Genomic DNA, 27,025 nt, shown 5'->3' on the forward strand with positions numbered 1-27,025 from the left:
CAGTTTCCATAGTGGTTTTGCTGGAAATGATATTTTAGGTGGCAGCAAAGAGTCTTACGATGAAAGGTTTAAATGGAGTTGACAGCATAATGACGGCAAAGCTGCCCTTGTAACAGCCAGCTTGTTATACACGTTTGAACTAACTAATGTCTTTCTCTGTGTATTATGTGGCTGCTGGATTTGGTGACAACTGATGGAAACCTTTTGGTAAGTATTGCTGTTACTATTTTGTTCCGAGTCTTTTTCAACGTTAATCATGAATCAGCAAACAGCTCACTTGTATACAAAAGGTGTCCCAGTATCTATTATGAACCAAGACTGACAGCTGTGTGTAGTGCTAGGATTGAGTTCGCTTATATGGGCATAGTACAATGCCTTAAGGATAGAAGTTGGTAAATTGTGCCTCAGTGTATAATTGTGATCAGTGTAAAAGGAAAAAGTATTTACCATATTTTAACAGTGAAGAAATCAGTGAACAAAGAAAATTTTCCCCTAAAATAGAATAGCTCATTATATAACTGTTGCCTGTGGTTGTGACCTATCTGGTTTCAGAGATACTTGCACAGTTAAACTTCTGAATGTGTTTTTTGTGTGTGTGTGTGTACCTGGAAATGGGAAGTTGGCAGATTCAGCAGTAAGAAGTACAGGTATGTGTTCAATGGAAAACATGCATCATGATGATGAAAATTTTTGGAACAGATTCAAACAAAATTGGTGCATAAAAATTAATCTACTGTACCCAGATAAAGCCATGAAACTGTCAATGTCAAGTTCTTTTTCAGTCAGTCCCTGACTTTGGAGTAATGTTTTGCATGGAGTGGGAAACATGACTGTGGAATTACCAGCAGTGGCAGTACTTTCATAGTGACCTAATGTTCAGTAGTATACCAGTGTTATTTCTTGTTGAATAGTCTGACAATTCTAATTTGAGGAAATAATTTTTCAGTGTACAACAGGCCCTTTAAGCTGTAAAAGGAATCACAGTTCTTCCATTTATACCTCTGTCATTAAGTGTGATTGTTATAAGCAATCTGCAATCAAATTCTCTGTAGCATTGCTAAATTAATATCAAGTTCATGTTGAATTATGAAAATATTTATGACTGCGTACATGAATTGTGACATTTTTGTACGTCTCTGTTTTCTGGGAAATTTCCTGTGGCTGGAAAATCGTAATACTTCAGACGTTGTTGAAGGTATGTTTATCCAATGTCACATAGTTTTATATCATTTATAAACACTTGTTTTACTTCTGTAGTCTAAGACAGGTTTTATACGTACAGTGGTACACAGATTCATATGGTTACTTCAGAATCAATGTACTGAAAGCTAATGTGATCATTACATTTCCTGTTTTTGTGGCTACTGAGCTGCAGAAATATTCACATTGAATGAACTAAATGTTACTATGAGTCTTTTATTAAATATGCTTCAGTATTTGTAATAATACAAGCATAATATAGAAAACTTACTGTCTTCTTAATGCTGTTTTAGCTGTTCTGTTTCAGCAGAATCAAGACTTGAAGGTGTGCTCAGGGGCATACTGCATACCTGAAATTACACTATGAGTTCCTGGTAGTTACAAATTATTGCTTATATAATAACGTAATAGTATAGCAGTATGGAGAACTGATGGCATGAAGTAGACCATCAGTCAAGGTTATTTCTTTATGTAGATGCATGTACACACAGGTAGATGTATTGTGCAGGGTGAGAAGGTGGTTGATTTCTGTGGAATCTTCTAAATCTTCTATTAAATGGTAAAAACCAGATGTGCATACGATGGCTTTATTATAGCAGGGCGTCTGAACGGCGTATTCGACAGCTGGTCAACATCATGTTCCTGGTCCTGGTTTCTCTTTGGCCCAACAGCAAGATGACTGCATTGGACAGAAGGCTGCACAGTCAACATCAGACCTGCCACACACACACACACAGAAGCAGTGAAGCTGATATATAGAAGTCTTATTCAGTGAAGATGTGTAGTGTCTCACTAGCAAAAATGTGTAGAACAATACTGTGATGCTGTTATGTAATTAAAATATTTACTGTTGTGCAGATGGTTTTGATGTGCCCATATGCAGGATTTCTTTTATGTGTGTGGTAGTATAACATGCAGCACATGCTGTACTTAAGTTTAAATACTGTGAATATTATTATTTTTTTTTAGTGTAAAGTGTAAAGAAATGTGACAGGTCCTGTGTTATGGAAAATATTTCTTTCTATTCATGTAGCTTGTAGTACACATTTATATCATGGTGTTTAAATGTGTGAAACCGGTGTTTTTGCAGTGTTACTGTGATGTTAATTAGACTAAGAATGAACTGAAACTTAGTGTGGCTATACATTGCAATGCTGTATAATATATGATAAGTATAACAGGATTCTTATAAAACTAGGAGCTTTTTTTTAACCTAGGAATTGAATAATTGCCAGTAGCGTTCAGTATATGTCAGTACCGTTTTGTGTTATTGAACACTCATGTTTTCGTGGCTTTTTTTTTCTTGTATTTTCTGTTTTCAGATGCCCCGCACGAAGGCGTCCAGGCGGTCAGCTGTGGCGAGGAAGAGGATGGCGGACCAGCGCGGTGGAGCTGTCCCGGCTGTGGCTCTGTCTGACGAGGTTATGCCTTTACCCTCACCCAAAAAGGTCCTGACTGAGACTGGTCCTGTGAGCTGCAGCCCACCTCTTCGCCAGGCCAGCGCTCCGAGCGCTGCATCTCTGACTGACGGGGTTATGCCTCATCCCCACGACGAAAAGGCTCTGTCTGACGGGTCTATGCCTTTTGCCCACAACACAAAGGTCGGAAATGACTTGCCTTTTCCCCATGTTGAAAAGGTCCCTGAGAAGATTGTACCATGTGGTACCGATAAGACGTGCAATAAGCCTTGTGATAAACTTGATCATTCCGCTGTCAATGCCTTCGGGTCCAATACACTCTGCCATTCCTCTGCCAATGCCTTCGGGTCCAATACGCTCTGCCATTCCTCTGCCAGTACCTCTGTCAATGCCTTCGGGTCCATATCTGATCAGTCATTCGAGTCGAACTCTGACGCTGTTTGTGGTGAAAACCCTGTGACTTTATCTGTCTGTTTTGATCGTCCTCAGGCACGGACTGTGAGAGGCTCCTTCCATCAGCGACACCCAAGGTTTGGCGTCAATAGTAATAAGCAGTGTGTTGCTAATAGTGTTACGGCTATAATGATGTCCAGAGTGAAAAACATGTTAAGCTGGTCTACAAGAGACCTTGACAACATCCTGCTGAAGGGGGACGACCTGTACAGTAGCATTAGAGATGCAGGCACGATTCATGATGCGTCAGGCTACCTGTTTGTTACAGACTTGCCCACAGAGCACGTGTTACATGGACGCAGGTTTGAGTTGAGCTACAGTGACGAAATGTTCGTTGGACTGTTTGGTGTCGGTGAATATGGTGAAATGCAGGATGTGTACATGTCGCATGATGAGGCAATAAAAACCGTTCTGACGCACTTTGATGCTTGTTTATTTACTGTTAAACTGAATACCTGTGCTATCGTCAAACAGGGCTCTTGGTATGCTGTTATTGACTCTCATGCACGAAATGTCCATGGTGAGGAGGATAAAGACTCAGGTAAAAGCTTAGTAGCTTATCATGCAAACATTGGGTCTCTTCTGAACCACGTCACGATTCTGGGTCTGTCATTACAAGCAGAAAGTGAGCCGTTTGAAGTCACTGGTGTTCTCGTTATTCCTGCTGGTGCCAGGACAGTGTCCGATGTGCGTGATGATAACTGTCTGTCTGTCTGTGAACTCCCAGATGTTACGAAGCGTCTCCAAGGCGTCACATATGAAAGAACAATGCAGGAAGCTGATTATGGTAGTGCACAGTCCTTCAGCAGCCGCTCTTTGTACAGTGATGCAGTAAAACGTACACGTACAGACGGCAATACTGAACGTACATCAGCGGTAAACAGCCTCGTCAACAGTGAAGGTGACGTAGTGTTGATTAGTGAAACACAAACTGAAAGGTTTCAGTTCAATCCTTTAACAGTGCAGCAGCAGAAGAGCGCTTGTCTGAAACTGAATATTTTGTACAATGAGTGTAATAATGGACACTTAAATGCAGCAGTAGCGCTGGCAGAGCCTTGTCAAACACAAGTGATAACAGCTGATGGTAACTGCTTTTTCAGGTCAGTAGCTTTTGGGATTTCTGGAAGTGAAATTGAACACAGGAAAATCAGACGTGCTGTTGTTTCACACATGGAGAAAAACGAGGCCATTTATGTTCATCATCTCAGAGAAGGTTACTGTTCTGTTCCACAATACATCTCTAACAGTAGAATGAAATATGTTGGAACTTGGGCCACTGAGGTTGAAATTCGGGCTGCTGCTGACTTCCTTGGTGTAAACATTTTCACATACACTGACAACAAATGGTTGAAATATGCACCATGCCATCATTCCAGAGTTTGCAGTCGAGATACAGGAATTTATCTGAAACACTGTAATCAGTCACACTATGAAGTTGTAATATGTGTTAAAACTGGTGACAGTAGTTGTAGTGGAGTCTGTTCACTTAGTTGTGAAAATAAGCAATCAGAACATGTATCAACACGCCGCAAGCTTGAAAGGCAGAAACGGAAGTATGATAAAAATGAAGAATACAGGGAGGAAAAAAATCAGAAAAGTATAAAATTGTACCATGGTAATGAAATTTACAGAAATCAGTTGAAAAAGTTGAGCACTGATAAATATTCCAGAGACGAAGAACACAGAGACCATGTAAAACAGTTAAGCATTGATAAATATTCCAGAGACCAGGAACACAGAGAACATGTGAAACAATTAAGCATTGATAAATATTCCACAGACCAGGAACACAGAGACCATGTAAAACAATTAAGCACTGATAAATATTCCACAGACCAGGAACACAGAGAACATGTGAAACAATTAAGCATTGATAAATATTCCACAGACCAGGAACACAGAGAACATGTAAAACAATTAAGCATTAATAAATATTCCAGAAATGAAGATCACAGAGAAGCACTTAAAAGGAAGAGTTTTGAATTGTATCATACGGATTCAGTGTATCAAACAGCTAAAAAGCAAAGTACTATGGACAGATATAAGACAGACAGTGCTTATGCTAATGCCACTAAAATCAGAAATGCAGAAAGAAGAAATACACAAAAGAATAACAGGCAAGAAATCAACTATTGCATTCAAAATTTCAGAGAAAAAATAAGCAGAGGGCCAGAATACGTATGTTCAGTATGTCACCGAACACTATTCAAACACCAAGTACGCAAATGCAGAAAGGATGACTATCTCAAAAGAGATCATTTGGTTGCATCTGTGGCGGAAAAATGTATCACAGACACATATTTACATCTATGCAGTGATGTGTGCTCCGATGACTGTTCTATGAAAACTGGCCCTGCTGGTTCACTATGGATTTGCTTCACATGTCACAGAAAGATTCTGAATAAAAAAATGCCTGCAGAGAGTGTTGTGAATAATCTTTCACTGGATCCAATTCCTCCAGAGTTACAGAGTCTAAACTCAGGCATTTAATTGCATTGCATATTCCATTCATGAGACTTGTGTCTTTACCAAAAGGGGGACAAAATGGTGTTCATGGACCTGTAACTTGTGTGCCTTCCAATGTTGCAGATGTAGCCCAAGTTTTACCAAGATCAGAAAATTCAGATCTGATGATTCGTGTGAAATTAAAGAGGAAATTGACATACAAAGGGCATTATCAGTATCAATTTGTCCATCCAGAAAAGGTACAAAATGCACTGATGTATCTGAAAGAGCATAACAAGTTCTATAGTGATGTTGAGTTTAACAATGACTGGATTAATCCACTCAGTAAAACTCCAGAAGCAGACAAGCATGATGATGCTTATGAGCAACATATTGATGAGGAAAACACTAAGAGCACTTGTGAGGACGACAGCATTGATGACACTCTGCATGATAGACAACAACATGGTATGTTCATGGATACATGCCTTCAACCTGTTGATATAGCTCAGGAGGTTTTAGACCAACACTTTGACGGAATCATTTCTGTGGCACCTGGGGAAACAAATAATCCTGTGAGGCTTCTATGTGATGAATCTAATGAGGCTAAGTGTTTTCCAGTTCTTTTTCCAAAAGGCACAGGCACTTTTCATGATACAAGGCAAGAAAACCTCACATTGTGTAGATATTTAAATACAAGAATACTGAATGCAGATGGGCGGTTTGCAAAAAACTTGGACTTTTTATTTTATGGCCAATATATATCAGAGTTAAATCAAGTTATATCAAATGTTTCAATTGCTTTGAGGAAAGGACATGACACAATCAAAAGAGATGTTACTTCAGAAATGTTAACAAACAAAGACTCCCTACAAAGGATTTTGAATGTTGATGAAGGCTACAAATTCCTCAAACCCATAAGAGGGACCCCTGTTTTCTGGCAAAGTGTTCAGAAAGACTTGTTCGCCATGGTGAGGCAGCTGGGTATTCCTACATGGTTTTGTTCATTCTCGTCTGCTGATCTGCGATGGCCTGAACTACTTCAAACAATCCTGAAACAAGAGAGAAAAGAAGTAGCAGTTGATGATCTTGACTGGTCAGAACGATGCGCTCTGTTGAAGACCAACCCAGTGACAGCTGCTAGAATGTTTGACCATCGATTCCACTGCTTTCTTAAAGATGTGATTATGTCTGAAGCACAGCCAATTGGTAAAATTGTGGACTACTTTTACAGAGTAGAATTTCAGCAGCGTGGCTCACCTCACACTCACTGCTTGTTCTGGGTGGAAAATGCTCCTCAGATTGATAAAGATGATGATGATGACGTTGTAGCATTTGTTGACCGTTATGTTACATGTGAAATGCCACCAGATGATGACACAGAAATGCATGAAATTGTATCCAGTGTCCAACAACACAGCAAAAGACATTCAAAAACATGCAAAAAGAAAGGAACACCATGCAGGTTCAATTTTCCACGTCCTCCAACTAACAGAACATTTATCACAAGATGCAAAACTGATGAACTTGAAAAGGATGTTGATGGGAAATCTGCAGAGGAGAGAGATTCTGCAAACTCAGCAAAAATGAAACAGTGTGCGAATAGAAAAAGATTTAGCGGAATCTATTCTAAAAGGGGTAAAGAATGCTTTACTGAGTTCTGAGCATAACTTTGAATCTGCTGATGATTTATTTGCTTCACTTGGAATAAATCAGGAAATATTTGAAGCTGCTTACATACGCATGACGAGAAAAACTAGTGTTCTTTTGAAGAGAAAACCGTGTGATGTGTGGGTGAATCAATATAACCGAGACCTTTTACTTGCATGGAATGCAAATATAGACATTCAGTTTGTGGTTGATGCATATTCCTGTATTGTGTACATCATCTCCTGCATTTCCAAAGCAGAAAGAGAGATGGGACTGCTGTTGTCACATGCTCAGAAAGAGGCTTCACAACAAGGAAATTTAGATGCCAAACAAGCTTTACGCAAACTGGGCAGTGTTTTCCTACATAATCGTGAAGTTTCAGCTCAGGAAAGTGTTTATCGCCTCACTAACATGAAACTAAAACAAGGATCTCGCAAAGTGCAGTTTGTTCCAACTGGAGATGCTATCAGAATGAGTCTACCCCTCAATGTGTTACAGAGGAAAGCTGAATGTGGTGATGAAGACAGCCAAAACATTTGGATGCACAGCATCAGTGACAGATATAAAGGAAGGCCTAAAACTACAGAATTTGTGGAAATGTGTCTAGCAACATTTGCATCTGAGTACAGAGTACTGTCACAATCTGAGAGCTCATCCACTGACTGCATAAAGCTGGACAAAGGATTAGGCTTCATAAAGAAAAGGTCACACACAGACGCTGCTGTTGTTAGATATGCCCGTTTCTCACCAACAAAGAATCCAGAGAAATATTATCAAAGTATTTTGCAGCTGTTTTTGCCTCATTATTCACATGATCAGTTGAAACCCAACAATTTCAATACTTACCAGGAATTTTATGAGACCGGGTTTGTAAAATTTTCTGATGAACTACTTTTAGTGAAAAATATAGTGGATTCTAACATGGCAATGTTTGAGAAAGAAGCTGATTCCATACATGAAGCTCAAGAACACTTAGAGAGAAATGGTCCAATGGAGGATGCATGGGCAGAAATCTGTCCAGAAACTGAACATGAGCGATTAGAATGTATTGCTATGAAATCAGTGCAAGAGGCAGAAATTGGGGAAAGTAATGATATCATACCAGATCTGCTACCAAAGGAAACCAGTGTGGTACAAGATAATCCTTGTGGTATACCAAAGAAAGAAGCAGTGGCTTTGCTTCGTTCACTCAATGAAAAACAGTCTCAAATATTCTATCAGATTCATAACTGGTGTTTACAGAAGGCATGTGGTGAAAATCCTGAGCCATTTCATGTGTTCATTTCAGGTCCTGGAGGTGTAGGAAAGTCTGTCTTGATTAAAGCAATATTTTATGAAGCATCTCGAATCCTATCTGTGTTGTCAGACAACCCTGATGAGATACACATACTATTAACAGCTCCAACTGGTGTCAGTGCCTACAACATCAATGCTGCAACAATTCACACCTTGTTCTCCATCGGAACAGATGTAAAATTGCCTTATCAACCACTAGGAGATGACAAAATAAATTCACTCAGAGCTAAGATAGGAAAGCTGGAGATACTAATTATTGATGAAATTTCAATGGTTGATCACAAACTTCTTGCTTATGTTCACGGCAGACTGAGACAGATCAAACAGACAGGTGATTTCTCTGCTTTTGGAAAAGTATCAGTTATTGCAGTTGGAGACTTCTATCAGCTTGGTCCTGTAAAGGGAAAACCTCTGTATGCTGACTCTGTAGGTGTGAATCTATGGCAGAACCATTTTGCTTTGGCTGAGCTCACAGATATATTGAGACAAAAAGACGTGGAATTTGCACAGTTACTCAATCGGTTAAGGAAACGCAAAAGAACTGATGCAATGCTGGAACATGATATCTCAATGCTGAAGCAGCGTGAAACAGGTGAAGGAGAGGACAGAACTGATCTCCATATTTATGCAACTAATGAGGAAGCTAATGATCACAATAGGCACAGGTTGTATAAAACATGCTCAGACCCTGTTACCATTCATGCACAAGACTTTGAAAGGGTTGCTAAAACTGGTCGACTGGAAAGAATACACGGCCATCATGCCCATGTTTCCAAAACATGTCTGACACAATCACTTCATATAGATGTCAATGCACGGGTCATGCTTGTCAAAAACATTGATGTTTCAGATGGACTAGTAAATGGTGCTTTTGGTACAGTTAATGAAATATGCTTTGATAGTGAAGATCAATTTCCATCAAAAATATACGTAACATTTGACAATGAAAGGGCAGGTAAAACGATAAGAACAAAGAAACCATGCTTCAAACCTGGTCTAGAAAAAGCAACACCAATTGAACCAGAGGAAGAGAGAGTGACCAAGAGTGGGGGCATACGGCGTCAGTTTCCTTTTAAATTAGCTTGGGCTTGCACTATCCATAAAGTACAAGGCTTAACTGTGGAAAAGGCTGTTGTGTCACTCAAAAAGATCTTTGCAGCTGGACAAGCATATGTGGCTTTGAGTCGTGTCACGTCTCTGTCAGGCCTTATAATAGAAGATTTCAATGAGAAAGCAATATATGCCAAGCAAGACATTGAAGGTTTCATGCAGAGCATGCCTGCATTTATTCAGTCAGACTCAGCACCCTTACTGCCATCATGCAAGATACTTCTGCACAATGTACAAGGACTGTCATATCACCTGGAAGACCTAAAACAAAACAGAAGGTATATGGAAGCTGATATCATTTGTGTGACTGAAACTTGGTTAAAATCAGACCACTGTGCAGCTGATGCACAAATATCTGGATTTGTATTTCATAGCAGACCAAGGTGTGTTTCATATGACACGAGTGAAAGAATGTTTGCTGAACTAAAGGAGCAACAACATGGTGGTGTTGGTCTGTATTACAAGGAGCATATGAATTGTAGTGTTGTTCAGTCACCATGTGTGAACTTGGAATGCCTGCAGTTTGTGATTCCTCATCTTAATACAACAGCAGCAGTTTTGTACAGACCACCTTCATACAACTTGCAAGCATTTCATAACAACCTGATAGATTTGATCCAACACATTGACAACTTTCCTGGAGGAAAAGTTATCATGGGAGATTTCAATGAAAATCTTCTTACAACAAGCACAGTTAATGGAATCATGCAACACTATGGCTTTACTCAAGTTGTAGAAGAAGCAACTACTGAAAGTGGAACATTAATTGATCACGTTTATGTAAAAGATATAACTAGCGATAGCGTTAAAGTGTCCATAATGCCAACGTATTTCAGCTACCATGAATGTGTTGTACTGAACTGTTTTAATATTTAACTTAAGTGAACTAAGTGAAGCACTTCAATCCAAACCATCTGCGAGTTGGGGGGAGGGGGATACAGGGGTAGAGTAAAAGAGGATGGCCCCTGTGGGAAAACATTAGAGCTGAGGTGCCCTTATAAGGCTACATTCAGACTGCAGGCAAAAGTGGTCTAAATATGATAATATCTGCTATAGGCCCCAAATGTATTTGTTTTTGTGCCAGTTTGGAGGAAAAAAAGAATAATTTGACTACTTTTGTAATTTGATACTGAAATCCAGAACATAAACACACAGCAGTGCTCTGTTTTAGCACTCACATGATTATTTATGTACAATTTGTGTTAATCCAACTCAAACTTGATCGGAATTTTGCATGCAGAAATTATGCCTTTATAACAATACCTTCCAAGTGATTACGTTTAACCTCAATGATGCTTAGAAAAAAATGAAGAAACAAAGGAGTCAAAAGAGAGTTACACAAAAGAAGTGCCTTTTCTGAGTATAACTTGTATCATCATTTTGGCACCAACTTTGGGCATGCAATGTCCACTCAAAACAGTAATCTGTTCAGACAGATATTTGCTATAGCATGAAGATGATATGAACAACCACACCATCAAATGTTGGCCACTTTTACCTGCAGTCTGAATGTAGCCTTTAATTCAGGTCATTTAGGTCAAGGAAGATCTAAATGTAACAATGTAAATGTAAATGTCTCTCGCAATAACTGGTTTAAATGGATTTTTTTTCACTGGTTTTGGAGTACATGGTACTTGATTAGATGGATGTTGTGCTCATAATGACCCTGCATACTGTTCAGATTCCTCAGAAGAGTTATATAGGTTTTCTATGTACACTTACTGTGTTTGGAGTATGTTGTACTTCCTTACATTTATGTTGTGTTAAAAATGAACATGCCTGCTATGCAGATTCTCAGAAGATTTATATATGCTGATGTTGTTGCTGTGTTTGGAGTACATTGTAGTTGCTTAGATTTATGTTGTCTTAATAATGACTGTGCCTACTGCACAAATTCTCAGAAGATCTATACAGGCTATAGAACAGTTAAAAGGGCACCTCAGCTCTATATGGGGATATTTTTCTTTTTAAATAAAGGTATGTGCAGGATATATGCAAATTTATGCAGAACTGAAGTGATATAAAAAAACAATGAGTAAACATATGACATTAATGATTATAAATTATATACTTATATAATTCATTATACATTTTATATAATTAATTATACTATTAATTATAAACTAAATGTCCTAAAATAGTTTCCACATACAAAAATAACATACAAAATAATATTATGAAAAGTAATTTGCACAATATATGACTGTCTAACATGAGTTATATATCTTGCACATACCTCAGCACACTGATACAGTACTAATTTAAAACCTACTTATAAATCAAAGTATTTGTATATGTAATAATTTTTACACCACCAAATTTGATTTACTGATAATCGTATTACAAAATGATTAGACATAAAATCAATTTTAAAAACATTATCATATTTCACTATGTGCTCTTTTACTCCTATCAACTTCATAGTTTATTCAGTCCCATCACATTTCTAAAAAAAAGTGTGCACATGTTTTCCCTCATGAGCATATAACACACTGCTTTATGGCAATAGAACCTTTGCATACTGCAGTGTTTCATTGAACTTGTATGGCAAATCTATGTGGCTCAAGAATGTTATTATAGAACATGAGCAGAAACATTGCTGTCTGTGGTGGACACTAATACCATTGCATTTTCTGTAGCCCCACCAATAGACTGATGTCAGCTCAATGACGGGTAAGATCTCCTGGCCCGAGACAACCTAAGGCAGAGTGGCATCATGACTGAGATGAATGGAATTTCTATTTCAAATAATGTCAGGACAATTGAACAGGAACACCTGACAAAACTTTGTCAACATGGAATGCACCACTTAATGCAGTAATTCCAGGCTTGGGGCCCAATAGCACACAACTGTAAATGTATATCTGGTGCAGTGATATCAGCTCAATGATGGGTAAGATCTCCTGGCCAGAGACAACCTAAGGCAGAGTGATATCAGCACCAGCAAGCCCCACAAAAAAGACAGCAACTTCATTGCCAAATCACTGCTCTTCAAGCCACTTTATATCCCTAAACAAATGTTGTTACAACTTTCCTTACAAATATGTTTTGAAATGACTCCAGAGGTAGAAAACAAACATGTGCAATACCAGTTATTACATTTTAAGATTATAGCTTTAATTGCTCGAATAATTTCGAAACAACAGCAGCTGTTTCACAATACAATCATATCTCATATTGTACATTATGACCCACAGATGTAGTGACCTTTCTTTGTGACTCTCTCTGTGGCCATTTTGTGTGTTTTCCCTCTTTTGTTGCCTTGTGTGCAGATCTCTAATTGGCCACATGACTGCGCTCTGTTGTATGTAATAAGTTACCGAGCCACTACCCAAGCAGATGTTCATGGCTCTCTCCCCTTTGACATCACCTGCAAGGACACCTATGTAAACCACTCCAACACTCTTCCCTCAACACTTCACTTGTAAATTCTGACAGCTTTGTTAGTTTCTGTAAATCTCTGTGCAATTTTGGGAAAAGTAGGGGACGAGTGCCTTTTGTTTTGGTCATTTTTCTCCTGTTTGAATGTAGGCAGTTAGGGTAGCTTTTGTATTTTTGTTTCTTTTTGTTTTGAGGTTTAGTTGGTGTAAAACTATTAGCTGTTTTCGTTTGTTGTTTTGGCATATGCTCGTCTCTGAAGCCATCATCCCATCCAGCGTCTTAGCTTCTTGCTATAAAAATGAACATGTTTTCTGGTTCAAGTGGTGTCCAGTGTTTAGCCAGCTAATATACTGGGGACAGAGCTGACTCTAAGGTTCTGATACTGCCTGGCTCTACACCAGGTTGCACCATATGACACAATTTATCCCTCAAAAAGATCACATGGTGTTCTCCCTATGACAGAACTCATATTTCAAAGTATTTACTGTCCTTGCTGAAATTGTACCTATAAACTAATTGAGATTTTGGATTTATACGTGGTGAGTCTATTATGCCTACATATCCAACCATGTATGTCTTTGTACTTTGAGTCTAAAACTCTAAAATTTAGTCACTGTCATGGTTTCCCATAATCTGAAGAATCTAAGCAACTACAATGTACTCCAAACACAGCAAAATAAAGTGCTTTATTCATAGAAAAGGATTCATGTCTCTTCATTTAGTATTATTGTTATATGCTGTGCGTATGTTGTAACATTCGTGCTGTTAAAATTAACTTTGTGTATTACATCTCTATTATGCTTAAAGGACTGTTTCATATCATTCAATCAATGCCTTAATATTGTGGAATTTTCAATGACAATACAACAGTACTCCTGAATTTTTTTATTTATCTTCATAATATAACATTGGTTATCATACAAGCATAATTAAGTGGTAAATAATCAAGCACCCTCAAAAGACACACAAAGGTACAGTCAAAGAATACTGAAACAAAAACTATGTACTTGCAATAATTAATACATCAATGTAATGCTTTCAAAATATAAAACACCACAAACCATCAATGGAACATCACAATTGATACTTGGAACAATTTTAACTGAACATTTGAAATTTACACTTACAGTAATAGTACTATAAGACAACACTATTCAAATATACATTAGCTGGCCACTTCATTAAATACAACTCTTTCTGTCTATACTTTGTATTATATCCACTTACAAGCACTCTGTATTTCTTACAGATTACAGACTGCAGTTCATCTGTTTCGCTGCATACTTTGTTACCCTGTTCTTCAATGATCAGGACCCCCACGAGACCCCCACGAAGCATATGTTACGTGGGTGGTGGGTCATTCTCAGCACTCCAGTGTCACTGACGTGGTGGTGGTGTGTTACTGTGTGTTTTGCTGGTCTGAGTGGATCAGACACAGCAGTTTGTAAACACCTCAGTGTTACTGCTGGACTGAACAAAGTCCACCAACCAAAAATATCCAGCCAAAGCATCCTGTGCTCAGCATCTTCTGACCACTGAGAAACTACTACATGATGACCAACAGAAATAGCACAGCAAAACATGAGCTATCATTTCTGACTTTACATCTACAAGGTGAACCAACAAGGTAGAAGTATCTAATACAGTTGGATGTCAGTGGACACAGTGTTTAAAACTCCAGCAGCACTGCTGTGTCTGATCCACTTGTAAAAGTGGAACACACACTACCACACCACCACCACATCAGTGTCACTGCAGGGCTGTGAAAAATGTACCAACTATAACACCTGCTCTGTGCTACTCTTGTGGGACTCCTAAACATTGAACAAAGACACAGACACGAACAGAATCTTCTGTCCATCATCAGCATTTCTTTTTTTCCAATTTTGTATACATCATTTAAAAGCTTATGGATGATGACAACACAGAGCAGGATCACTGCTAATAATGCAGATGTTGTACACAATAGTTCAAGCCTCACACAATATGAATTTCTCTTCTTGGTAATATAAGTGGAAAAATCTCTCCACATGTCACAAGTTATTTATTAACCTCATAGACCACAACCATTTACAACACAGCCTCTTTTGTCTTTTTCATACTAGTTATATGAGTTCCTTCAGCATGACCATGTTTATTGTTCTAAAAAAGTTTTCAATCTGGAATGCTCTGAGCTTCATGTACTGCTTAACATGCATGTCACTGTAAAGGACACACAAGTATGTGAGCAGTGATGGTTACTAAGTGTCAAACAGACATTCATTTTTGTATATAAAGGTAGTATACAGGAACCTTAACAAGGCCTAATGCAGTTTCAGCCTTCTTTACACAGGGAAAAAAGGAAAAATGAAATAAGGTCAAACTTTCTTTTTTCATTTGCCAAAATACGTGAATAGTGCTTTTTGAAAAAGATACGTTTCACGTCATATATACTGATTTTATGACCTTTGAAGAACATTTTGCAGATTCTCAACAAATATATCAAAATTACACGAATCATGGCAGCATGTCTCATATAGTTACGTTTGAAAAATGGTTTGGTTGTACATATTTAACCCTTTGATTTGATGTAGGCCACAATGAGGCCCAATGCACTCATAACGGGCCCTTTAGGTGTAGAGGAGCTCAGTGAAAGTGGGTCAGAATTTGTCAAAAGGCCTCAATATGATATAACTATTGATCAGGGACTATAACCAAAGACGTACACCAAGTTATGGTTAGAATGACCCTTTGACCTTTGTATAATAAGTCTTTGTATAGTGAAATCTTTGAATGAATAAGCCAAAGTAACAAGCAGTGCAATTTTTGACATAACATGTAATTAAAAAGTTGTTCATTTTAGTGGACTGAGTCACATGGCACCAATTGTTTATATGTGGGCCTTGTAATAACATTGTAATAGCATTTTTATTGATTTTTCAGTGTTTTTGAGTGCTGAAGCACCCCCAAAGGCCAATCTGGACCAAACTTGGCATACTCCATTAGAATCTCAATATCTACAAATGCTCAAAGTTTGAACATGATCTGACCAATGACTGATGAGTTATAGCTAATCAAGCTAACAATGCCACGTATGCAGGAATGTAGTGATTAATCCACATGACCCTGAGTAGAAAAGTCAAAATGTTTTTGATAATTATTTACCTACAGATGCCAAAGAATTGTTCTAGACCAACTTTGACAAGATTGGATCAAAATCCAGAGACTAGTTCGAAAAGTATGGTTTTCAAACATTTATAGATTACAAAAAAACTATGCAGATTTTTAATAAACATGTATTGGCAAAATTGTTTGTCACACTGTAATACAATAGGCTCTTTGTGAAAATTGTAATAATATTGTAATAACATGTAATAATATGAAATTTTTGAAATAGCGCCCCCCAGTGGTCAAATCTTTTGAAACTCGACTGGTTGTTAGAAACTGGCTATATATAGACACCAGTCAAGTTTCGTCATGATTGGTCAATGTTAAGCCTGTCAAATGGCCAGCTGAATGCTTATTGGCCGATGGCGACCACAAATTTCAATGTATCCAAACGTCCTTCAATGCACACTTGTAGACTGGCGAGAGGATGCTGGATGCAAAGTTTCAGCTTGATCGGATGTTCAGAGGCAGAGAAAATGCCCTGTTTTTGTTGCTCCGCCCCCTAATTACTTATGCGCACAAAAATCGAATGGCTACCTCAGAATGGGCTACTGACATGACCTGTGAAGTTTGAAATTTTTTGGCTGAAGAATTCTTGAGTTACAGATTTTTCAATTAATTCTGAATTATTTTGAATTTATCCAGAAGGGTTCATTTGCATATGGCAGCCATGCTGTATGGAAAACTTAAAATGTTTTTGATGATTATTGACCTTGAGGCTCTTCTGAATTTTTTGACACCAAACGCATGAGGATTGGGCAAAGATTGGAGGACTAGTACACAAAAGTAGGTTTCGCATATTTTGCAGTATTGCGAAAAATCTAAGTGGGCGGAGCTAAATAATCAAAATAGCCAAAAGGTTTATTTGGACCCATAGAATCAGGAAAAAAATATGGCTTGTCTGGCAAAAATCTGGTTTAGGAGATACAGACCCAAACGCGTTGGCCTTCGCTGTAGCGCCCCCTTGTGGCCGACTGGGCTGATTCCTTGCGCCTGAGTAGCGGGAGGGACTACTACCTATTGACCAAGTTTGGTGTCTCTAGGACTTACGGTTTGGGCTGTGCGTTCCGTTTCAGGGCAGAAAAATAATAATAATAATAAATATAGCCGCAAGCGGCAATGAGCGGGTTCAAGCATGCAACGGCAGTACGGGCCCTCCTGCAGGTTTAGCCCATTAGGCCTAAAAAGGCCTCAAGCTTCTGGTTTAGGCCATTAGGCCTAAAAAGGCCTCAAGCTTCTGGTTTAGGCCATTAGGCCTAAAAAGGCCTCAAGCTTTTGGTTTCGCCCATTAGGCCTAAAAAGGCCTCAAGCCTTTTATTATATTAGGCCTAAACAGGCCTCAAGCCTTTGTATAGTAAGTCTTTGTATAGTGAAATCTTTGAATGAATAAGTCAAAATAAAAAACAAGCAGTGCAATTTTTGACATAACATGTAATTAGAAAGTTGTTCATCTTAGTGGACTGAGTCACATGGCACCAATTGTTTATATGTGGACCTTGTAATAACATTGTAATAGCATTTTTATTGATTTTTCAGTGTTTTTGAGTGCTGAAGCACCCCCAAAGGCCAATCTGGACCAAACTTGGTGTGCTCCATTAGAATCTCAATTTGTATAAATACTCAAAGTTTGAACATGATCTGACCAAAAACTGATGAGTTATAGCTAATCAAGCTAACAATGCCACATATGCAGGAATGTAGTGATTAATCCACATGACCCTGAGTAGAAAAGTCAAAATGTTTTTGATAATTATGTACCTAGAGATGCCAAAGAATTGTTCTAGACCAATTTTGAAAAGATTGGATCAAAATCCAGAGACTAGTTCAAAAAGTAGGGTTTTGAAACATTTATCTATTACAAAAAAAGGATACAGATTTGTAATAAACATGTATCGGCAAAATTGTTTGTCACATGGTAGTACAATAGACTGTAGGCGAAAATTGTAATAATATTGTAATAACATGTAATAATATGTAATTTTTTGAAATAGCGCCCCCCAGTGGTCAAATCTTTTGAAAGTCGACTGGTTGTTAGAAACTGGCTATATATAGACACCAGTCAAGTTTCGTCATGATTGGTCAATGTTAAGCCTGTCAAAAGGCCTGCTGAATGCTTATTGGCCGATGGCGACCACAAATTTCGATGTATCCAAATGTCCTTACAGTCGCACTTGTAGACTTGCGAGAGGATGCTGCCTGCAAAGTTTCAGCTTGATAGGATGTTCAGAGGCAGAGAAAATGCACTGTTTTTGTTGCTCCGCCCCCTAATTACTTATGCGCACAAAAATCGAATGGCTACCTCAGAATGGGCTACTGACATGGCCTGTGAAGTTTGAAATTTTTTGGCTGAAGAATTCTTGAGTTACAGATTTTTCAATTAATTCTGAATTATTTTGAATTTATCCAGAAGGGTTCATTTGCATATGGCAGCCATGCTGTATGGAAAACTTGAAATGTTTTTGATAATTATTGACCAGGACACTCTTCTGAATTTTTTGACACCAAACACATGAGGATTGGGCAAAGATTGGAGGACTAGTACACAAAAGTAGGTTTCGCACATTTTGCAGTATTGCGAAAAATCTAAGTGGGCGGAGCTAAATAATCAAAATAGCCAAAAGGTTTATTTGGACCCATAGAACCAGGAAAAAAATATGGCTTGTCTGCCAAAAATCTGATTTAAGAGATATAGACCTAAACGCGTTGACCTTCGCTGTAGCGCCCCCTTGTGGCCGATTGAGCTGATTCCTTGCGCCTGAGTAGCGGGAGGGACTACTACCTATTGACCAAGTTTGGTGTCTCTAGGACTTACGGTTTGGGCTGTGCATTCCGTTTCAGGGCGGAAAAAGAATAATAATAATAATAAGAAGAAAAATCCGCACAATTCCAATAGGGTTCAATGCATTGCATGCTTGAACCCTAAATATAGCCGCAAGCGGCAATGAGCGGGTTCAAGCACGCAACAGCAGTACGGGCCGTTCTGCAGGTTTAGCCCATTAGGCCTAAAAAGGCCTCAAGCTTCTGGTTTAGGCCATTAGGCCTAAAAAGGCCTCAAGCTTTTGGTTTCGCCCATTAGGCCTAAAAAGGCCTCAAGCCTTTTATTATATTAGGCCTAAACAGGCCTCAAGCCTTTGTATAGTAAGTCTTTCGTATAGTGAAATCTTTGAATGAATAAGCCAAAATAAAAGACAAGCAGTGCAATTTTTGACATAACATGTAATTAGTAAGTTGTTCATCTTAGTGGACTGAGTCACATGGCACCAATTGTTTATATGTGGACCTTGTAATAACATTGTAATAGCATTTTTATTGATTTTTCAGTGTTTTTGAGTGCTGAAGCACCCCCAAAGGCCAATCTGGACCAAACTTGGCATACTCCATTAGAATCAAAATTTGTATAAATCCTCAAAGGTTGAACATGATCTGACCAATGACTGATGAGTTATAGCTAACCAAGCTAACAATGCCACGTATGCAGGAATTTAGTGATTAATCCACATGACCCTGAGTAGAAAAGTCAAAATGTTTTTGATAATTATTTACCTAGAGATGCCAAAGAATTGTTCTAGACCAACTTTGACAAGATTGGATCAAAATCCAGAGACTAGTTCGAAAAGTAGGGTTTTAAAACATTTATCGATTACGAAAAAAAGGATACAGATTTGTAATAAATATGTATAGGCAAAATTGTTTGGCCCACTGTAGTACAATAGGCTCTTGGTGAAAATTGTAATAATATTGTAATAACATGTAATAATATGAACTTTTTTGAGATTGCGCCCCCCAGTGGTCAAATCTTTTGAAACTCGACTGGTTGTTAGAAACTGGCTATATATAGACACCAGTCAAGTTTCGTCATGATTGGTCAATGTTCAGCCTGTCAAATGGCCTGCTGAATGCTTATTGGCCGATGGCGACCACAAATTTCGATGTATTCAATTGTCCTTCAATGCACACTTGTAGACTGGCGAGAGGATGCTGCATGCAAAGTTTCAGCTTGATAGGATGTTCAGAGGCAGAGAAAATGCCCTGTTTTTGTTGCTCCGCCCCCTAATTACTTATGCGCACAAAAATCGAATGGCTACCTCAGAATGGGCTACCGACATGGCCTGTGAAGTTTGAAATTTTTTGACTGAAGGATTCTTGAGTTAGAGATTTTTCAATTAATTCTGAATTATTTTGAATTTATCCAGAAGGGTTCATTTGCATATGGCAGCCATGCTGTATGGAAAACTTGAAATGTTTTTGATAATTATTGACCAGGACACTCTTCTGAATTTTTTGACACCAAACACATGAGGATTGGGCAAAGATTGGAGGACTAGTACACAAAAGTAGGTTTCGCACATTTTGCAGTATTGCGAAAAATCTAAGTGGGCGGAGCTAAATAATCAAAATAGCCAAAAGGTTTATTTGGACCCATAGAACCAGGAAAAAATATGGCTTGTCTGGCAAAAATCTAGTTTAGGAGATATAGACCCAAACGCGTTGGCCTTCGCTGTAGCGCCCCCTTGTGGTCGACTGGGCTGATTTCTTGCGCCTGAGTAGCGGGAGGGACTACTACCTATTGACCAAGTTTGGTGTCTCTAGGACTTACGGTTTGGGCTGTGCGTTCCGTTTCAGGGCGGAAAAAGAATAATAAATATAGCCGCAAGCGGCAATCTGCGGGGTCCAAGCACCTGGAAGACCTCGAGGAGTAAAGTAGTGGCCCCTGGTCGTAGACTGCAGCAGATCTTCAGATTTTTAAGAAAGTTCTCCTTTTCCTATGATTAAGGCCACTAGCTGGTATATCTGCTACAATCTACGCAACTCATTTTAACATCCATGACAGGGATTTGAACCCACAACCCTAGAGTTCAAAGGCAGAGGCTCTAACGCTGAGCCACAAGATGTCTGTGGCAAAACTGCAGTTTTTGAAACAGTTTATTGAAAGGACGCAACAAGGAACCACGCACCATTTTAGGACAAAGTAGCAGCATAAACAAATTTCATGTCTCTGGACATAGAAGGCAGCAAATCTTTGGATTTTTAAGAAAGACCCTTCATTAAGATAATTAAGCATGTGTTCACAACAACTGCTACAGCACCATCCAACACGAGTACAGGAAACCAAACCCACAACCTTAATCTTCAAAGGCAGATGTTTTCATGGTGAGCTACAAGAGGCCCACTGCAGACCTATTTTTTTGAGAGAATTTATCGGTCTAGAGCAATAAGGAACCTAGCACCACCCCATTGGGAATTAGTTTCCACCTTGCAATTACTGTGACTATTGAGTAGTATAATTTCAAACGAAATCATAATACACTGTCAGTTTGTCATTTTGTACATTTGTGTCAAATTTGGTTAGATTCAGACAATTATTGGTGTATTATTAGCCTTTTATGGCAGAATAAGCCAATTCACACCAAATTATTCAAATCTTCAGCCACACTGTGCTTAAATCATGATATTTTCAATATGGTTGTTTTAAGAAAAATTTAATTTGATTTAAACTCACGAATTAGTAAGCAATGTCTATTCTCCATCTTTTTTCAACTGTGATATTGCTGAAAGTTTTTTAAGACTTGTATTTGCAAAATTGTTAGGCTTAGTGAAAAACATTCAGAAATGCTCTTTGCTTAAAGACATACAGTAAAGCTTTCCATGTATATGTCAACAATGACGTGCAGTTACTGATTTGGCTCCCTCTGGTGGCCAGAGAAAAATCTGACCAAAATTTGCTGAAATCAAATTATAGGATTTCCTGTACAGTACAACCTACACATTATGCAAAGTGTTAATGTGCCATTAAGATGCATAATTTGAAACAATCATGTCTTTATTTTAATCTTTGACAGGAATAATTACATTTTAGATTGTTGGCAGTACATTGAGCATTGTAAGAGCCAACTTAAGCCAATTCAAGCCAAATCTCATAGGTTTCCTCAACTGATAATTTTCAATGTATGTATCAATTTTAGTCACAATCGGAGCATAAGTGACAGATTTGTGGTCCCTTGTTTCCGAATAGGCTGGACATTGTGCTTAAAAGCCAAGGTTTTTAAAATAATTATTGATCTTTAGACTTCGACGGTTGTTTAGAGAGCAAGTTTGAGACGATGCAAAAACATTTCAGCAAGCAGTATGAAAACATCAGTTTTCAAACTCCGATGATTTACAGAAAAACAATAGTTTTTTAAAAGACTTGTATTTGCAAAATTGTCAGGCCCGGTGGAAAGCAAAAAGTACAGAAATTGTCTTGACCAAAAGACATAGAGTAAAGCTTTCCACTTATAGTATATTTTTTATTAATTAGTTGAACATTGACATTTGCAGTTACTGATTTGGCTCCCTCTGGTGGCCAGAGAAATATAAAACACCTCTTGCTCTAATTAAAATTTGCTGAAATCAAATTATAGGATTTCCTGTACAGTTAAGCAACCTACACATATTTGCAAAGTGTTAATTCTTATTAAGATGCAGAATTTGAAACAATAGTCATGTCTTTATTTTAATCTTTGACAGGAATAATTACTTTTAGATTGTTGGCAGTACATTGAGCATTGTAAGAGCCAACTTAAGCCAATTCAAGCCAAATCTCATAGGTTTCCTCAGCTGATGATTTTCAATGTATATATCATTTTTGGTCACAATCAGAGCATAAGTGACAGATTTGTGGTCCCTTGTTTCTGAATCGGCTGGACCAAACTGATTGATCCATAACTTGCAATAACATTGTGCTTAAAAGCCAAGGTTTTTTAAATAATTATTGATCTTGAGACTTTGACGGTTGTTTAGAGACCAAGTTTGAGACGTTGCAAAAACATTTCAGCAAGCAGTATGAAAACATCAGTTTTCAAACTCCGATGATTTACAGAAAAACAATAGAGTTTTTTAAAAGACTTGTATAAGCAAGATTGCTTGGCTCAGTGGAATACATAAAATTCAGAAAGTTCCTTTGCCGCAAGATAGATGTTGCAAAGACTATGACCATAGGTATGTTTGAAGTCATAATTTGCATTTAATGCTGATGCTCCCTCTGCTGGGCAGAAAATATATTACCCTTATTAATTATGTGGCCATCCTGGCTTTAACTCAAATTTCCACATTTCCTGTGCAATTTTGGAACAGACATATAATTGTTTTAGACGTTAATAAGATGTGTAATTTAAAAACATTATCTTTTCTTTATTTCATTCATAGAAGAATATAATGACATTTTAATAATTACGCACTAGATTAAGTATTGTAGGGGCTTATGATAATCAATTTAAAAGAAACTTTGCATGTTTCATCAGAAAACAGTATTGTACAAGTTTACCAAGATTTATCACAATCACCTAAAAACTAAAGAATCTATAGCCCCCTAAGTCAGAAAAGGCCAGGCCGAACAGATTCATTGGTGTCTCATGTCTGTTGTTTGCAATAAAGTCTAGGTTTTTTTGATAATTATTTACCTACGAACTCCACAGATTGTTTTAAGACCAAAATTGAAACAGTTGTTTTAAAATCCACAGACTAGTTCGAAAAGCTCAATTTTCAAACATTGATCAATCAAAGAAAAACTTTACAGAATTTTAAAAGACTTGTATTGGATAAAATGTCATACTCAGTGTAAGCAATGACATTTATTGATTTATTTTGATATATGATAAAATTTATAGGACTTATTCTTGTTTATACTCTGTAGCGCTACCTCATGGCCAATTGAGGTCAAACTTTATAGGCTATTAGAGATTGCCTATGTGGACACATGATATAATTTTTGTGATGATTGGCCAATGCTAAGCCCTCCAAATGCCTGTTGAAAGCTTATTGGCCAATGGCGGCCATATTTGTCAAATGATTCAGTTGTCCTTGATAGATCTTGTAAATATTAGGCGATGGATACAGCATGCAAAGTTTCAGCTCAATTGGCCAAGCGGTTGCTGAGAAACAGATTTTTGGCTGTTATAGTGCCCCCTACTGAGGAATCGGTATCAACCTTGGTGGGCTTCCACAGAATCATGTGGGGTACAGGACTGATAACTTTGATGTGAATTGGCCAAAGCATTCTCGATCTGTAGCCATTTATGTGAATTAAGCCAAACCCACAGGGGATTAATTGGCACGTGCCAGCCATACTGTTTATAAATATTCAAATTTTTTTGATAATTCTTGACCTCCAGACTCTCCTGAACATTTGGAGACCAATATTGTGTTGATATCTTGAAAAACCTCAGACTAGTAGAAAAATGTAGATGTCACATATTTTGCCAATTATGATGATAAATTTGGGGGCGGAGCTAAAAACTTGTAGTGGGGTGTTGATGTAGAATAAAGCAAGGATTATGTAGAAGCAAGAATTTTGAGGATAGCCCCCATGGTTCAGGAGATATGGGCAAAAATGTAAAATGTTGCTCTATAGCGCCACCATCAGGCCAACTGGGGTCATTTCAGTTGCCTGAGTAGTGGGGGGGATCTACACCTACCCTCTAAGTTTGGTCTTTGGATGACTTACAGTGTCTTCTCCACAAACCGTTTTAGGGCAGAAGAAGAAGAAGAAGAAGAAGAAGAAGAAGAAGAAGAGAAAAATCTGAGCAAAAGCAATAGGGTCCCATGCACCTAAAGGTGCTTGGACCCCTAAAAATCTTGACAGTTCCAATAGGGTTCTACGCACCGCGTGCTTGAACCCTAATAATAAGAAAAACTCTAACAAAAACAATAGGGTCCTATGCACTGCGTGCTTGGACCCTAATAATAAGAAAAACTCTAACAAAAACAATAGGGTCCTACGCACTTGCGTGCTTGGACCCTAAAAATAAATATGTGTATTTAGTTTATATTTAACTAATTGGTGAAATAAGGTTTTCATTGCATTGTATGAATTAAAAAAAGTAGTAATGTGTGGTAAAATTATATATATATATATATATATATATATATATATTTGTTGTGTTTAAAGTGCTGTATAAATAAAGTTGACTTGACTTAACTTCACTAAGGGAAAATAGCAAAAGTATTAATAATATTTTTTACTCACAATTTCCAAAATGTGGAAATCACAGCATTGTCATTTTCAAATTTTTGAACAGCAGAAAAAGGCCTATTCCAGTTTAGCGTAACACAATGAATAGAAATTATATTTAAGATATATTAGAATTAATAAATACACTATATTGCCAAAAGTATTCGATGGTCTGTCTTCACACGTAAATGAACTTAAGTGGCATCCCATTCTTAATCCATAGGGTTTAATATGATGTCAGCCCACCCTTTGTAGCTATAACAGCTTTAACTCTTCTGGGAAGGCTTTCCACAAGGTTTAGGAGTGTGTTTATGGGAATTTTTGACCATTCTTCGCATTTGTGAGGTCAGACACTGATGTTGGACGAAAAGGCCTGGCTCGCAGTCTCCAATCTAATTCATCCCATAGGTGTTCTGTCGGGTTGAGGTCAGCGCTGGTGTGCAGTCATGTTGGAACAGGAAGGGGCCATCCCCAAACTGTTCCCACATAGTTGGGAGCATGAAATTGTCCAAAATCTCTTGGTCTGCTGAAGCATTAAGAGTTCCTTTCACTGGAACTGAGGGGCCGAGCCCAACTCCTGAAAAACAACCCCACACCATAATCCCCCCTCCAACAAACTTTACACTTGGCACAATGCAGTCAGACAAGTACCGTTCTCCACCAAAACCCAGACTCGTCCATCGGATTGCCAGACGGAGAAGTGTGATTCGTCACTCCACAGAACACGTCTCCACTGCTCTAGAGTCCAGTGGTGGCGTGCTTTACACCACTGCATTCGACGCTTTGCATTGCGCTTGGTGATGTAAGGCTTGGATGCATCTGCTCAGCCATGGAAACCCATTCCAGCTCTCTACACTGTTCTTGAGCTAATGTGAAGGCCACATGAAGTGTGGAGGTCTGTAGCGATTGACTCTGCAGAAAGTTGGCAACCTCTGCGCACTATGCGCCTCAGCATCCGCTGACCCTGCTCTGTCATTTTACATGGCCTACCACATCGTGGCTGAGTTGCTGTCATTCCCAATCGCTTCCACTTTCTTATAATACCACTGACAGTTGACTGCGGAATATGGCATCCTATCACGGTACTACGCTGGAATTCACTGAGCTCCTGAGAACGACCCATTCTTTCACAAATGTTTGTAGAATGCCTAGGTGCTTGGTTTTATACACCTGTGGCCAGGGAAGTGATTGGAACACCTGAATTCAATGATTTGGATGGGTAAGTGAATACTTTTGGAAATATAGTGTATTAACCCACTCTTAGCCTTTTGTTGTGCAGTGATCAGCAATGTGCAGCAGTGTTTTTTCAGCAATGTGCTCACTGGTAATCAAGTTTTACCATCAACACTCAGGAACTAATAATAAGTTCACACTAGATATGGCAAAAAATTTACTGCTGTCTCAAGGTTGAAACTTTCTAGCATGTTGCTGCTCTAAAGTTCTTTTAGTAAAGAAACCCTCGGTGTGTCTAATGTCGTACCTGTCTGACGTCAGTTCCGGGTGAGAGTCTCGCTGACGTCCGTCTGTTCGATTGCTGCTTCTCCCCATGTCTCTGCGTTTAGTGTTTGTTTTGTTTTGGTCAGCTGTTTTTGAATCGCTGCAAGTGCTATTTCTATTGGTGCTAGCTGTTTTCCACTCCCGATTGTCTGTGCGACATTCACTGCTGCTGTCCTACTCTGCTCCTTGGCTGACTGCGGCGGCACTCACCGCTGCTGTCCTGCCCTGCTCCCCGGCTGTCTGCGGCGGCACTCACCGCTGCTGTGCTGCTCTGCTCCCCGGTTGTCTGCAGCGGCACTCACCGCTGCTGTCCTGCCCTGCTCCCCGGCTGTCTGCGGCGGCACTCACCGCTGCTGTGCTGCTCTGCTCCCCCGCTGTCTGTGGCGGCATTCACTGCTGCTCTGCTACCCTGCTCCCTGGCTGTCTGTGGCGGCATTGA

At 38.6% G+C, this 27,025-nt stretch overlaps 1 protein-coding gene across 1 annotated transcript; it reads left to right on the forward strand.

Annotated features, from left to right (window-relative positions):
* Positions 1-27,025, forward strand: LOC118800235. Its single transcript, XM_036560433.1, is given in 7 exon segments — positions 1-647; positions 1,184-1,195; positions 2,523-3,612; positions 3,799-3,889; positions 5,863-7,054; positions 7,098-10,419; positions 26,673-27,025. Coding segments are annotated over 5 exon segments (6,048 nt in total). The 5' UTR covers positions 1-647; positions 1,184-1,195.

The sequence above is a fragment of the Colossoma macropomum genome, unplaced genomic scaffold (genome assembly GCF_904425465.1).
Source record: "Colossoma macropomum unplaced genomic scaffold, Colossoma_macropomum, whole genome shotgun sequence".
NCBI classification, from domain to species: Eukaryota; Metazoa; Chordata; class Actinopteri; order Characiformes; family Serrasalmidae; genus Colossoma; species Colossoma macropomum.